The following is a 14,430-nucleotide window of genomic DNA, read 5'->3' as shown; positions in this document are numbered from 1 at the left end:
TATAAATTGTCACGTTAGCCTTTCTATCTTGGGAACCCCGAAAAATATATATAAATAAATATATGGAAAAAAAAATATATATATATACATACATACATATATTATTATACTATTTACTGTACATACAGACAAAAAACGAAGGCGACACACCAGTTCAGGGTGAAAAAATGTGGCTATTTAATTGCCCAAAATGGCGACGTTTCGGCTCAGGATTGTGAGCCTGTGCTGCTTTTCGTTTTCTTTTCTTTATATACTATACATAAATATATATATAGAGAGAGATTATATATTTTTTTAAACATATATGTATATATATATACACACATACATATATATGTATGTATATCTCAAATTTAGAATATAACATATGTGAATTTGAATAGAATTGTATAAGGATTTATGTATCTTTCATCTATCTATCTATCCATCCATCCATCCATCTTTCTATCTATCTATTTAACTATCGCTCTAAAATTATATCTGTCCCATTAATGTTTCCTGTACTTAAAAAATAACATCATGTACTGTAACTAAATTAAACATTGGAATCACATGAATCAGTCCTTCCTTACCTCCTTATCCTTCAGTCACCTTTTTTGTGAGGATAGTGGGGAATGGGATAAATAAATGACATGGAGCCAGGTGTGTGTGTGTGTATATATATATATATACCAGTGTATGTTTTCCTACTTATGTGTGAAATATTTATTCCATCCCCCTCCACACCTCAAAAAAAAGAAGATTTAGGATGAGGTAGGAATTATACTGGTATCACCAGATACCGACCTATAATCTATATGCAGCATATAGTGTTATTTTAACTACAGGAAACATAGCTGGGGAAGGTAATTTTGCAGATGGAGAGAGATGTGGAATACATAACTCCATATACAGTTCCATTCCCATTCACATATTTTATATACTAATATTTTATCTTGATTTAATCAAAGTTCATTGATCCCTTCAGTATTATGACACACTGAGCAATCACAATTGTATTATTACCCATTGAGGTAGACTTTACCATTGCATTGCTGTGAACTATGGTGGCCAGCTTCCTATGACAGCCCAGTGAGTGAGTTTACTCCTGAAGGTGCCAGCCTTCTCCTCACTCCCCACTGACATCTTATCATTTACTGATTCTCGATAGCTGCGATGTATGGGACATTGGGTGTAGGGTAATTTTGCAGCTGTCCATATTTGTCCGTAATTATGGCTGGTCCATACAATCAGGGCAACTGTTACCACCCACCTTTCGTGTCTACCTCTTTCCTCATAGACTGTAAGCTTGCGAGCAGGGCCCTCATTCCTCTTGGTATTTGTTATAGTCTATGTGATTATTGTTATGCTGTAATGTCTATTGTCTGTACAAATCCCCTCTGAAATGTAAAGTGCTGCGGAATATGTCGGCGCTATAAAAATAAAATTTATTATTATTATTATTATAGCTGTGAGTACATGCAATCTTACATCATCAATTACCATGAAAAACCTTTTTTTTCACTATATTTTATATATACATATATTTATTTGTTTTTTTTTTGTTTTGTTTTGTTTTTCAAATAATTCTCTGAATTTAAGAAGAGAATAACCCTTGCAGTCACATAGCCCTCCTTCCCTGTTATGAAGCATCCCCCCACTGGTCTCCCCATTTGTACCCCCTGCCTGTACTGCAGCAGTTATGCCATAGGATAACACGTGTGAACACTTGCCAGTGCCCAGCCTGATCCGTGCTCAGAGTAGTTCTGCAGATGGTGAGGACAGAACACAACAATCGGTTTCCATGTGGTTAATAAGTTATTGCAGAAACATATGTTTTCCTTCTATGTATTACTGTAATATTTGCTTGGCTGATTGTGGACAGAGGAGGATCCCAACCCCGGGTGATCGCAGTAATCAACATAAAACACTGGGATTTCTAGGGCTGCAGAAAGTTCTGATGCTCTGTAACATGAATTGTTGACTTTTCTTCACTATGCTCCTCCACTTAAGCCCAAAAAATGTTTGGCTTGGGGATCTGCCATGGACCATAAATCATAAGGACGCATTAGGAAGTGCATAAAACTATATTTTGAGATAATGACATGGAGGATCACAATAAATACAGCGGTCATTCTGGTGGAGCTGCCAGTTCTAGTTATGGAATCGTAATTCACACACTGGCTGTTTGCCTTTTAATTATATGAAATAGCAGAGTTTAACATTAAACTGCAGGCATAGAGAAACATGGTCTGTGGCTAAACCCCAGAGGCTGGAAATAGTCAGACAACCCCCCATAACTCTGAGTGCTATACCTAAAGCAGAGGACCCATAAGATCGCACATATCACTGTCTGCACTTCTCAGGACCTGTACGAGGGGGGCACATTTCACGTTGATGTATTGGAGGCATTGCTTTGATTTTTGCCATATTAAATAGGGTCCCATATACAAAGCAGGGGCTAATGGGATGAGGCACTTACAGCTGCAACTTTGTTTAAAGTAGAACACTTCACTTACTCTTGAGATCTCAGCCATTTCGTTTTCTAGCTGCAGGTTGACATAAGAAGAGACATTTTTCTTTTTTTTTCTATCTGAACATGTGGTGTGTTTATCCTTATAACCTATAAAATGTAGCTTCTACTATTGCAAGTTCTGATCTTTCTACAGGACTCATCAAGAGGAAGAAACCCCCAAGAAAGTCCCAGATAAGTATGAGTACTCTATACATTTATATATTTAGTGCTTGTAGAAAAACATAAGAGGATACACGTTGGGAGACTTGCCTAGGTCAGAGAGGTTTAGAGGTCAGCCTGCAAGCCTAAAATAAAGTTAATGGCACAGAAAATGTGTCCTTTGCGTGAACTCTGCTTGCTGCAGTTTACCCCAAGAACTTCAATAAAATACCTTTTCACACTCTCAACATGAAGGCATCAGGAGACTTGGGAAAGAAAGCTCAGAGGAGACTCGGGATGGAGGCAGTCATTTTTTCGCATTCTTTTCAGTAGCCCCTTGTTTAATGCATTCATAACACAATTGCAACCTAAGAATCGTGGAAGTGTCATTGCCATGACTGTGGAGCTGTGTGGCTTGAAATCCAGATTTAAAAAAAAAAAATCACAGACAAAAAAGAAAGGGAATAAAATAAGATTTTTTTTTTCCAATTCTGCTTTCAATCTTAATCATTTCTTGGCAATCAATATTTAAAAAAAAAATAGAATCCTAATGATTCTACCTAGACCTGATGTTATTTTATTTCTTAATTCAATATATGCAGCCTATAGTGGGGACTTGATTAATGTACCCGCTGCTTTCTGGGCAGACACACAGAGTACAAAAGTCCCCCATCTTATTCAGGCCTGCGACATTCAATTTTAATTCATCAAATTTTGAAGCAGTTTACAAAAGAGACAGTGAGAGAAAGAAGGGGACCCAGAAAGGGTTAGCTCCCATCCAGACACTCAGGGAAATCTCCCTACTCTGCCTCACCACTAAACCAATCATTCCCTCTAGAATATTGTTTTACAACTAGAATTCTTGGTATTTTATACAGAAAACAAGGAGCATTTTAATCAGTGTAATTAATCTATATAGTCATACCTTCCTTCCTTTATTACTGAATTGTAGATCAAATGCAAAATGCCATAATCTTTACCTTTTATATCTTATACTTAGGGAGAATAAATAAATCCTGATGCATATTTGTCAGGGAATATGTCTGTTTGTCGGTTCCCAAAATTAATAACAGCATAAAATATTACATATAAATAAAAAAATATATATAATAATAATTGATTTAAGAAATAATATAGGAGAGTTTCTCTGGTAAATAATGAATGTTTTGCCTAAAATGCAGATGTAAGGAAAGTGAAGGGATCCAGGATAATCACAATGGCTGTGTGTTTTTGTTCTGTGCCATGATAAGTATGCTGGCCCTCTGCACAATGATTGGAGCCTGCTTTGTGTCATGATGTCTTGAAAGGGAACGGGCCTACCTGAAATTTGGCTTTCTTCTTCTACAAAAGATAGGACAGAACACGCAAACTAGCTGGAATAGAAAACCTTTAGGCCCTTGCACTGAGATCACAGAGGGGTCATTACTATTTACATTGAAGAGATGCCTTCCTCACTTCTACCAGGGCTACAGTAAACAGTCTAGTTAAACAGCAAGTATGTATCTAATGCAGGGGGGATTGAGGAATTGTCAGGATCACACAGCCTTGCATTATGGATCCAGATCTAGATATAGAAATTTATCTTTGCCATAAGCCCAATAGGGACAACACAACATATAAACGAATATAGAAACCCTTAGGCCACTATTAGATATTAAATTGGTGACAGTGCACAGGGTGGGAAACCTACAATCCCCTCTGAATCAGTTCTGACATCAAGCTCCAATGTTGCATAGAGAATAAAATAAATAAAATAAACAATTACCAGATTAAACTAAACCACACTCACTGTTTTATTGAACAGACGGTCACATTACACTAGGACTGTTTACAGCAATTTTACATTGTTGTCTCGACCAACATAAAAAAAAAAAAATATATAAGTCAAACAAAACACACAATAACCACAACAAAGAGGGGAGGGGAAATCTATCATCTATCGACTCCCAAACTTTCTTGTCAATAGCTTCACATTATGGCAATTTCTATTTTATGTGCTGCGAATCCTTAAATACTCTCATCACATCATAATGATAGTTTACACACACTAAAAAAAAGAACAAAAATAATCAGTTCCACCTCCAAGGTGATTGGCTTTGTTCTACCATTGTCAACACATAGGAAAAGGGGGGGGGGGGGCAAAACTGTATCCCTGTATTATTTTTTTATTTTAGGAAATCACTTAAAAAAAAACAGAAAAAAAACATCTCCCTTCCAAATAAATAAAGTGTCCAAAGAACAAACATAAAACATAAAACAACACTGGACGTAAAGCCTGATCCCATGCACTGTAACATGCATTTAAAGCCTTTTTTTTAGTTCTAAAAGAGCTCTCAATTTTCCAACGCACAAAGGAAAAAAAAACTACAAGAACCAAAATATATATATATATATATTATTAACAATAATAATATTATAATTATCCTTAGATTCTATAAATATTGAGTCATTTGTGGGGGGGTTTATAACCTTGTAATATCCTCTCGCTGATCCTGAGTGGAGCTTTGCGTTATATCCTCGTTGGGAGCAGAATTGGAAGCAATGATGTTATTAGAAGCGTTGGAAGAGGCGCTGGATCTGACTTTTGTGTTTGGTAACCTGTGGTCTTTTTTCCATTTCATTCTCCTGTTTTGAAACCAGATCTTGATCTGCCTTTCCGACAGACACAAGGAGTGGGCGATCTCAATGCGCCTTCGCCTGGTCAGATATCTGTTATAATGAAATTCTTTCTCCAGTTCCAATACTTGCTGCCTGGTGTAAGCTGTTCTGGATCTCTTGGGCTCCCCTCCAGTGTAATTGGGGTTCACTGAGAAAAGAAAAGGGAAGAGAGTAAGAAAAGGAAGGAGAGAAGGAAGGAATCTAGAGGAAGGGGAGACACAAGGATACACCAAGAAGGGACATCTCCTAAATGTCTTTTTAAAAAAACAACTAAAAAAACAACCTCCAGTCCTTTCTGTTCTATTTGGAAGAGAGTTCCCTTAGCTCCAATGTTTCTGAATTATTGATGCTCTCCTTACAAAGCTATATAGGAGTTTTCCCTGTCTCTGAAACACACACACTCTACATAGAGAGCAGAATGAAGCACATGGCTGCAGCAGCCCAGACAGACTTGGCTATAAAATTTATGGTGGGTGTAATTACCCATTCGTAGTCGTAAATCCAGTTCAATTGTGCTAACCCAAAGACTCTTTGAGCTTTAAAAAAAAAGGAGAGAAAAAAAAAAGAAGAAGAAGAGAGGTTAAGGGAGAAGAAAAGTTTCCTACCAGTACTGACGTGTATTTTCTTCATCCAGGGGTACACTATGGGCTGTTTGGTGGCTGTGCCGGTAGGATGCTCAGGATTAGGCGGGTTGCAGGCAGGGGGTGCAGGGGATGGAGTGGTGGAGGTAGTGGTGGGGTTGGAGAGAGCTGGGGTTGGGTGCTCACAGAGCTGAGGTTTGCCTACAAGGTGGTGGTTGCTTGGGTGCTGCCCTTGGCCCCTGGTTTGGGTGGCAGGGTTGCCTGGCCCCTGGACGCTGGCACAGCTGTACTGGCGCTCAGTGTAGGCTGTCCTTGGAGGGTACAGTTCCTGGTGGTGATGCTGGAATCCAGTGTCCCTGGTCCGGCTATAATATTCCGGACTGTGATCTGGGATATAGTTATTTTGCGAATATTCCTCGCATGGAGGAAATTTCGGATCGATGTAGTTAGAGTCCATCAAATACGAACTCATGATCATTAATTTCTGGAGTGGAAAATAATTTTTCTCGCTTTGTCGTTTTTCTGCTCCATAAAGCCCTCCTACTAGCTGGCGACCCCGTAAAGTTACTTTCACCATGTGACTCTAGGAGCCAATCACAACCTCCATGCTGGTCCCCGGATAAGGAACCTAAAGCTTATTTAAAATGTCATTTTCCCTTTGCATGTTTGTTGTTGTGCTGTGATCTTCTCTAGAGCTGCAGCCGTGCACTCATTATGCCCTATGCACCGAGTGTGAGTGTTTATTCTGGATACTGCAAAGGGGATGTGTTGACTATTGCAAAAAAAAGGAAGATATAGAAGTGGTTGATGGATACTAGAGGTGGGTGGAGAATCTACACCTCCTCCTTCCCCAGCAAACATCCAAACCTTCACATATACACCATACAATATTATCTTATGAAGCCCCCTTGCCATCCACCCTAAATACAGAAGATTCCCATACCTGTCCGCCATACATGGTGTATTCTTCCTGGCACCCTGTGGGCTCAGATATACTGGCAGTGCACCCTGCAAAGACAAGAGAGAGTCAGCACCAGATCAGGGCTACCATTCATTCATGCTGCTTTCTAGATTACATTACATTAACCCTTTCTATTCCAAAGGCTGCTCACTGTTTCCACATTAAATGCTATTTGCAGGCATATCTTTATTTTTGCATGCATGCTCATATATTACATTTAAGGATTTTAACTCTTATAGCCTAATTAATAGAATCAGTATTCAAGAATTCATAGAAACAGCATCAATACTAAAAAGTCCCTATACTATGCACTGTTAGCACACTATCTATTGCTCAATGTCCCTGTACTATATAACGTTAGCTATGCAGGTTCCTATACAGTATAGTGTTAGCTATTCACATGCATATATTAACTTTGCTCGTTTAGTCATTTGACATTATATATTGTGTATATATGCAAAGAGACTGGATGTCGAATAGACATAAATACATTATATACAATCAGTGCCCCAATACTCTGAATTGTTAACTACTTCTACACTATATGCTTATATATATGTATACATATATATTTGTGTGTGTATATATATACTGTTTTTATACGTTTTATTGTAGATTTTTTTTAGTTTAGACCTAAGCTAATAAATATTGGAGGAAGGAAAAAAACATTCATGCTTCTGTACCAAATACTGTTAACTACTTGTATGCCTTGCATGTATTCAACCTGTGTGTGTATATATAATGATATTTCATAATATAGATACTGAAACATTTGTTGTCAACTAGGGCTGTACAGAATGACTTATCTCTCTTGTAATGCTTGCAGATGTGTTCATACATGTCACACTCCATAGGAACTAAAATGAGAAGGAAAGGATTAGTTCCAAGCATTTTTGCATTAAAACAATACATTGCAGCAATGAGGAGTCTATGATGATATCCACTAATAATTTGGCTTGCACGTGATCAGCCAAACTTCCTGGAGGGTCCTTGCCTGTAACTCATGTATAACCCCATAAGCAGTATGGATGTATCACTCAGTAGCCAATACAATGTTACCGTGGTTGCTTAGGACTTGCTCTGACAATGAAATCTCCAACAGAAAAAGGGTCACATCGTAGTTCCTCCATAAGAAAGCAAAAATAGCTGGAGAGGGACTGTGTTCGATGCATATATTTCACATTTGCTACTTCCAGCAGATAATATAGTGCTTAAAAAACCCTGGGAATTTATGTAAACATTTCCAAGCAAACAGCTATTACAATTAGGTATTTTATCAAGAGCTTAGATTAGGCATTAAACATGGGAGTGGAGATATGTGATTGCTCCCCTGTTCAGCTTGATAACAATTATAGCATGGAATCATAGCTTGTAGGGCAATGCAATATTTTACTTGATAACAATAAAAGTGACACATAAAGTTAGCTGTTTATGTTTTATTTATTAGACTAAATGTGCCAGCGGTGTTGCAGGCTTTAGGTTCGTTCTAACAGCTTTTATAGGGCAGTAAAAGGCAATAAATCAAGCAGGAGGATTGGCCTGCTTGGGACTTGCTCTTTTGCGGTGGCTGTTCAGTCTTTATAGGAAATGTAATAATGTGTTATTTTATGATTATTTAATCTACACCTATAATCCACTCCTCCCTCCTCTTCCCAGCCCCCTTCCACCAACCCAAAAGCAAAAGAGGGGAGACTAAAGTCTCTAATACCACTTACAACAAGAGCTACATTAAACACCAGGGATTTCAGGGTAAATTATTCCAAAGAAAAATAAAGCACCGAGTAGAGGCTTGTAGCATCACCCATATACCCCCCTAGAGACGAATCTGTGAGTGCAGTATTCACACAAATTCGATTCTACAGGGTGCATATAAGCGCCTTCTTACTACTGCTGCTGCTATCATGGGGTGGGGGCTGCAAGGGTAAATGGCTGCAAATTAAAAGTCCCATTAAAAAACCCACAATCGTTATAACGCTATCCAGATGTGAGACAGCCTGCTGTTATATGGAGCTGTATTTCCCAAGTTTCCACTGACTTGTGCCTGAAGAAACTTAAATTGTGTAATGTGTGTGTGTGGGGGGGGGGGATCTACCTGGTGTATTGCTATGGTTGGGCTCTGTAATGAAAGCTTTCTGCTATGCCACATTTTTTTTGTATGTGAGATCGTGGCTACACATTAATGAGCGTGTGCACTGCTCCCATCATCCATGTCCTTACATATGTACAGAACATCACTCACCAGCAATACATGAGTCTTATGGTGAGGAAAAGCTTCCTATAAGTGTGTGTGTGTGCGTGTGTGTGTGTGTGTACTGTTTGGGTATTTATGTGTAGGTGTGTGTATATATGTGTGTGTGTGTGTGTATACAGAATATATGTGTATGTGTGAATATGTGTGTGATAAGTGTGTATACATGTGTGTGATAAGTGTGTATATATGTGTGTGTGTGTGTTTACATGTGTGTGTATACATATGTATGTATACATATGTGTATATACATAATATATGTGTATGTGTGTACATACGTGTGATATATGTATATATGTCTATGTATGTTTGTGTATGTATGTGTCTGTCTGTCTTAATATTGCCTCAAGCTATTAAATTCTCTAAAATAACCCTGCTTTGCTCTAGTCCATGTTTCTATCATGCATCAGATTTCTTACACACAAATATATGTGTTTCTGTAGACTCTTTAGCTGAATCTTTCCTGCCTTAATAAATGTGTCCAGCTCCTTTCAAGCCATTCCTCTTTCTGCAAACAGCTTTCATTAACTACATAGCAAGCATGGCTGTGTGTAAGGTGCAGATCTAGGATCACATCTTAATGCAGAAAGCATTAAAAACACACACACTGCTGGTCTTTGTATAGAGAGAGAATGGGAAGCAGGGCAGCTGTGTGATCACAATGTAGCAGGCAGCAGCACTACAAGAACACAGCCCAGATAAGGTTTACTAACCCAAAGGAGAATGAGTTCTCCACCATTTATGACCAAAGCTCTGAAGCTTCCATATGAGCAGATGATCTGCTTTGGGGTCTCTGGGTTTTGTGCTACATAAAAAGGGTGGAAAATTTTCTGGCTGAGGAGGAACATTCTTTGCACAAAGCGTCTTTTTTTGACAGTTCTGAAGAAAAATAACTGTCTATTGTCCCTAAGGGTTCATTGAAGGTGCTATTACCATACTGACCGTTTTGCTAACCTGCACCTCTTGCAATTAGCAATCTGTGCCTGCTAACAAAAAATCTACTACTTTCCAGAAATTCTACTGCAAATCTTGCCAGTTCTCACTAAACAGTACTTTTATTATTTTTATTTATATATATATATATATTTTTTTTTTTAAATTGTGTTTAATTTTTTTTCAAATTTTATTTATTTGTTAAATGTTATATTGTCTTTATATATGTGCTCATGTCTTGTCTATATTATGGCTTCATATTTGTGTTTAAATATTTGTATTTCATTTGCCTTGTTTAGAGACACACAATACAAAGGTCAGTTTGCTCTACAAGCTCCATTCATTTTTCTTTTCAATTGTTTATTTTTTTTTCTGGGTAAGACAAGTATTTCTTGCTCTTTTTTTAAGAAAAATTAAAAATGCATTTTGCGTTTGTAAGAAGAATGCAAAGATTGCCCTCCCATAGTGGAATTCAATTTTCTTTAAATCTCATTTAAAGTGGGGTTTTTTTTCTTTCCTTCAAAGTGCACGCATTTTAATACTGGTTAGACAGCGTGACCTGAATTTCACCTCTGTTGCTTGACTTCCACCAATAGGTCACTGCCACAGAATATTGATGGTACAACTCAGTTGAAATCTGTCTCCACACAAATGGCCTTTAGATCTCATAGCTAGTTCAATAACTAGTTATAATGTAGAAGGGAAAAATGGGAGCCAGAGGCAAAGTAATTTGATGTTTCATTTTTATGCCGAAGAATATAAATAAATAAATAAATAAATACATTGTTTTTATTTTTTTTAGATTTTTTTTTATTTTCTTGTTTTTAGTGTCTTTCTTAAAATGTCCTAGTTGAGCTTCGTATGTAGATGGTGTGTAGGATTTCTAGTGCAGATATATGTGCTGCTCCTTTGGGTGTGCACAATGGCTGCATAGTTCATGAACTCTGCAGGGCTAATGCTGTGGATATTGAGGTGCAGCTACCCACTCGCTGTGACACACTGCTCCACTCAGGATGCCACTTATATATAGATTATATGACACACCGAGGTATGTGCCTTTGTCAGAACTAAACCAAGAAGCAGCATTTTATATTAGCAACTTATAATATGGAGGGATTTGAGGATTTTAAATTTTCATATTTTAATATTAATTGCAATATATGTGTATTTATCTAGCCCATCTGTATGAGATAGATAAATAGATAGATGGATAGATAGATGTGATATATAATTGTTCAATTATTTATAACAATCTCTATTAGTTGTATTCTTCATAAAATGCAATATGCAAATAAAACTTTTTTATGCATTAATATTTGCAATCTAAATTTACACAAGTGAGTTTTTACTTTGCAATTACTGAATGGGTTCATCATTGAAGCTCTGCATTAACATTATTCTGATTATTCTGGGGTTTTTTTATCTCTATTATGAATTGAATTAATATCTCCAGGAAAATGAATAAGAATCTTCCAAAGGAGTTGTAGTGAAGAATAATCTTCACACTTCACACTGTAGGTGTTTTGTTTTGTTTTTGATTGTCTTTATTATTATTATTATTATTTTTATTTATTTTTTTTAAGTCGAATATATGCTGGTATCAAGATTTATATATGTATTTGAGCTTCAGATTCCACACACAGCCTTATCAATGTGTATATAACAGTAGTTATGGCATGACCTGCATAAAGGTCTAATGTCCTGATGGAGTAATGAGAAGAGTAGCTCAGCTACTTACTAGGTTTAATTTACTAATGACGTGGTTTATATATATATACATATATATATACTGTATTAACCTACACTAATAAACTAGACATAGCTTTATGCAAGACAAGATACTGCTATTGTGTGTGTGTGTGTGTATGTGTGTGTATGTATATATATATATATATATATATATATATATGTGTGTGTGTGTGTATATAGTATACACACACACTTAAAGCTGCATTAACCCACTATATATATATATATATATATATATATATATATATATATACTGTCAAATATCTTTTTTATATGAAATCAGAGGATTGACATAATAAAGCAAGGGGTTTTTTTTACTACTTAACTGCTTGGGTTAATGTAATGAATCCATATTAAGGTCTCATATACTCGTTGACATAATGTTGAGTGTAATTAAAGTACTATTTCCAATACTGAATAGTTAATAAAAAAAAAAATAGGAGATTATTTGTCAGATAGTGAAAGGGTTAATATAGTTAATTTATAGTTAATTTAGATAAAAGGTTATTACTGATATAGGGTGGAATTGAAAGGGTTAAGATACTGAAAGCTTGTGTGGGTTTACTTCTAATCTACCGAGGGAATCATTGAATGAATCAGGTAAAGGTCATCGTTTTCACATAATTTTATGGTTACATTATGGGAAGTGCTCGGGAATGGTAATATTCAGCTTTTTTGAATAAAGTGACCCTGACTCTGCTGAATAAACAGCAGGACGATCGCACGATCAATACCCTCCTGGAGATAAGGAGCTATCCCTTCCATAGACCAGGACACAGAATAAGGCATTGGAAACGCAGGTTGCAAACGAGCAGCTTTTTCTCTGCTACTATTGACAAAGCAGGCAATTGAGAATCAATTTAGTGATGGAGTGATTGTGTATGCAGATATTAAGCTTAATCTGAGGGCAAGCAGAGGTCTCCTGCGCTGAGGGCCAGTGCAAGGTGCTGCTGGCTCTCAGGAGCATCTCTGCTGCCCATCACCACTCACTGCCTCCATTGAGAAATCCATATTTTGATATCACTCCTTTGATCTTGAAGTGCCCAAGTGCCTGTGTGGGTGTTTATATACAGCACTTAAATACTTGAATCGAGTATAAACACTGTTTTATCAGTAGCTCAAGGGCACTAAAGGGGGAGGACAAGATGACATGTGTTACATTTTGCAAACCTCTTGGCCCACCTTTTGCCCCTCTTTGAAGTCTAAAAAAAGAACATGATTTTCAATACATACCTAGAGAATGTAAGTTACATTAGAGTTCCCTCCTCTATTATCTTACATGTAAGCCACAAACTCTAAATCATTGTCACTGAGGATCCTGATTGCTAGAAAGAGGATTTACTGACCAATCCACAGCCCAGGAATATGGAAGGAATCAGATCAGTCTTATGAAGAGCAAACCCAACACTGTTCTCAGCATTGATATAAGTCTTTAGAATTCACAGGATGCCCCTAATAGAATAAACACATATTTCATCCTAGTAAGATTTTTTTTTTAGGTCAGAAGGTGGAGCCTATAGGGCAGATCATAGGGGCAAAGTATCATCGAACTTGTTTTGAACCCCCCCATGTTTTTAGTGGGAGACTGGAAGGACGGGGATTTATATCTACAATCCAGGGATAATCCACTTGTGGGTTGTACTGGCTGACATTACACGTTTCACAAAATGAGATAAGGAAAACTTAGATCGTAAGATGGTTAAAGGAGATAAAGAAGTGTCCTGGAAGACGGTGGGAGATTTATAGGGGCAAAGGAAAAAATCTGAAACATCAAAAGACATCAGGGGAGATGAAAAGAGGTGAAGGGAGAATCTGGGTCATAAGAAAGACAAAAAGGCGATGGGAGATTAATAGAAGACTTGTACGAAAATCGTAAGAAAATAGCTAGAATATACAAAGGACTGTTGTGTTTTCTGATGACCTCACATCTGATGTATTATATTTTGTATTGCTGATTACTTTTTTTTTTATTTTAACATGATATCATAGAAATGAAAATGCAAACTGAACAAGAGAGACAATGCCCACATGTCCCTACAGTCAGAACATTTTCTGCCCTAGAATAGCAAAAAGTGGATTCACAAAGTGTATTTCTGTTCGTAATATTATGTTACAGGATATGGACACATAGCCATCATCATATTTCAATCATCTGTCTATATATATTCCATTATGTATCATCTATCTACACATATTCTGTCTGTTCCTCCATCACTGGTCTATCTTTCTGACATTACCCATCTATACAAATTCTATATATTTTTATCTATTTATTTATCTATCTGCATTGAAAAAAATATCCACACCATATGGACTCAAATGTTTCGTTGGACCAATAAAGTCCTCATTCTTCAGTATTGGAATTTAAGACTGATGCCTTCCTTTATTTTATGATTCTATCTATCTATCTATCTATCTATCTATCTATCTATCTATCTATCATTCTAGCTATCTATCCATTTATATCTCTATTATCTATCTATCTATCCATCTATATCTCTATTATCTATTTATCCATCTATATCTCTATTATCTATCTATCTATCCATCTATATCTATCTATCTATCTATCTATCCATCTATCTTTCTGTGTATCTAACTATCTATTTATTATCTATCATTCTATCATTCTACTATGTATCTAGTT

The 14,430-nt window shown here is 36.7% G+C and overlaps 1 protein-coding gene across 5 annotated transcripts in view; it reads right to left on the bottom strand.

Moving 5' to 3' along the window:
- Positions 1-4,422: 4,422 nt before the first annotated feature.
- Positions 4,423-14,430, bottom strand: part of HOXC4 (homeobox C4) — a 108,218-nt gene continuing 98,210 nt past the window's right edge. For 4 of the 5 annotated variants that reach the window (XR_012220400.1, XR_012220401.1, XR_012220399.1 and 1 more), the window contains 2 exons: positions 6,836-7,710; positions 5,326-5,459 (listed from right to left, as the gene is read on the bottom strand). Coding sequence is in view for 1 of the 5 variants with exons in the window: in XM_073546243.1 (XP_073402344.1) it covers positions 5,116-5,459; positions 5,917-6,469 (897 nt within the window). In the remaining 4 variants the exon portion in view is untranslated. Of the gene's footprint in view, positions 5,460-5,916; positions 6,654-6,835; positions 7,711-14,430 lie in introns of those variants that run through there. The other variant, XM_073546243.1, reaches the window with a different exon arrangement.

Source organism: Dendrobates tinctorius, unplaced genomic scaffold, assembly GCF_039654945.1.
Source record: "Dendrobates tinctorius isolate UK_male_01 unplaced genomic scaffold, ASM3965494v1 ptg000145l, whole genome shotgun sequence".
Taxonomy (NCBI): Eukaryota; Metazoa; Chordata; class Amphibia; order Anura; family Dendrobatidae; genus Dendrobates; species Dendrobates tinctorius.
Note: the sequence above shows the minus strand (reverse complement) of the source record. Positions and strands in the feature narration are given on the sequence as shown.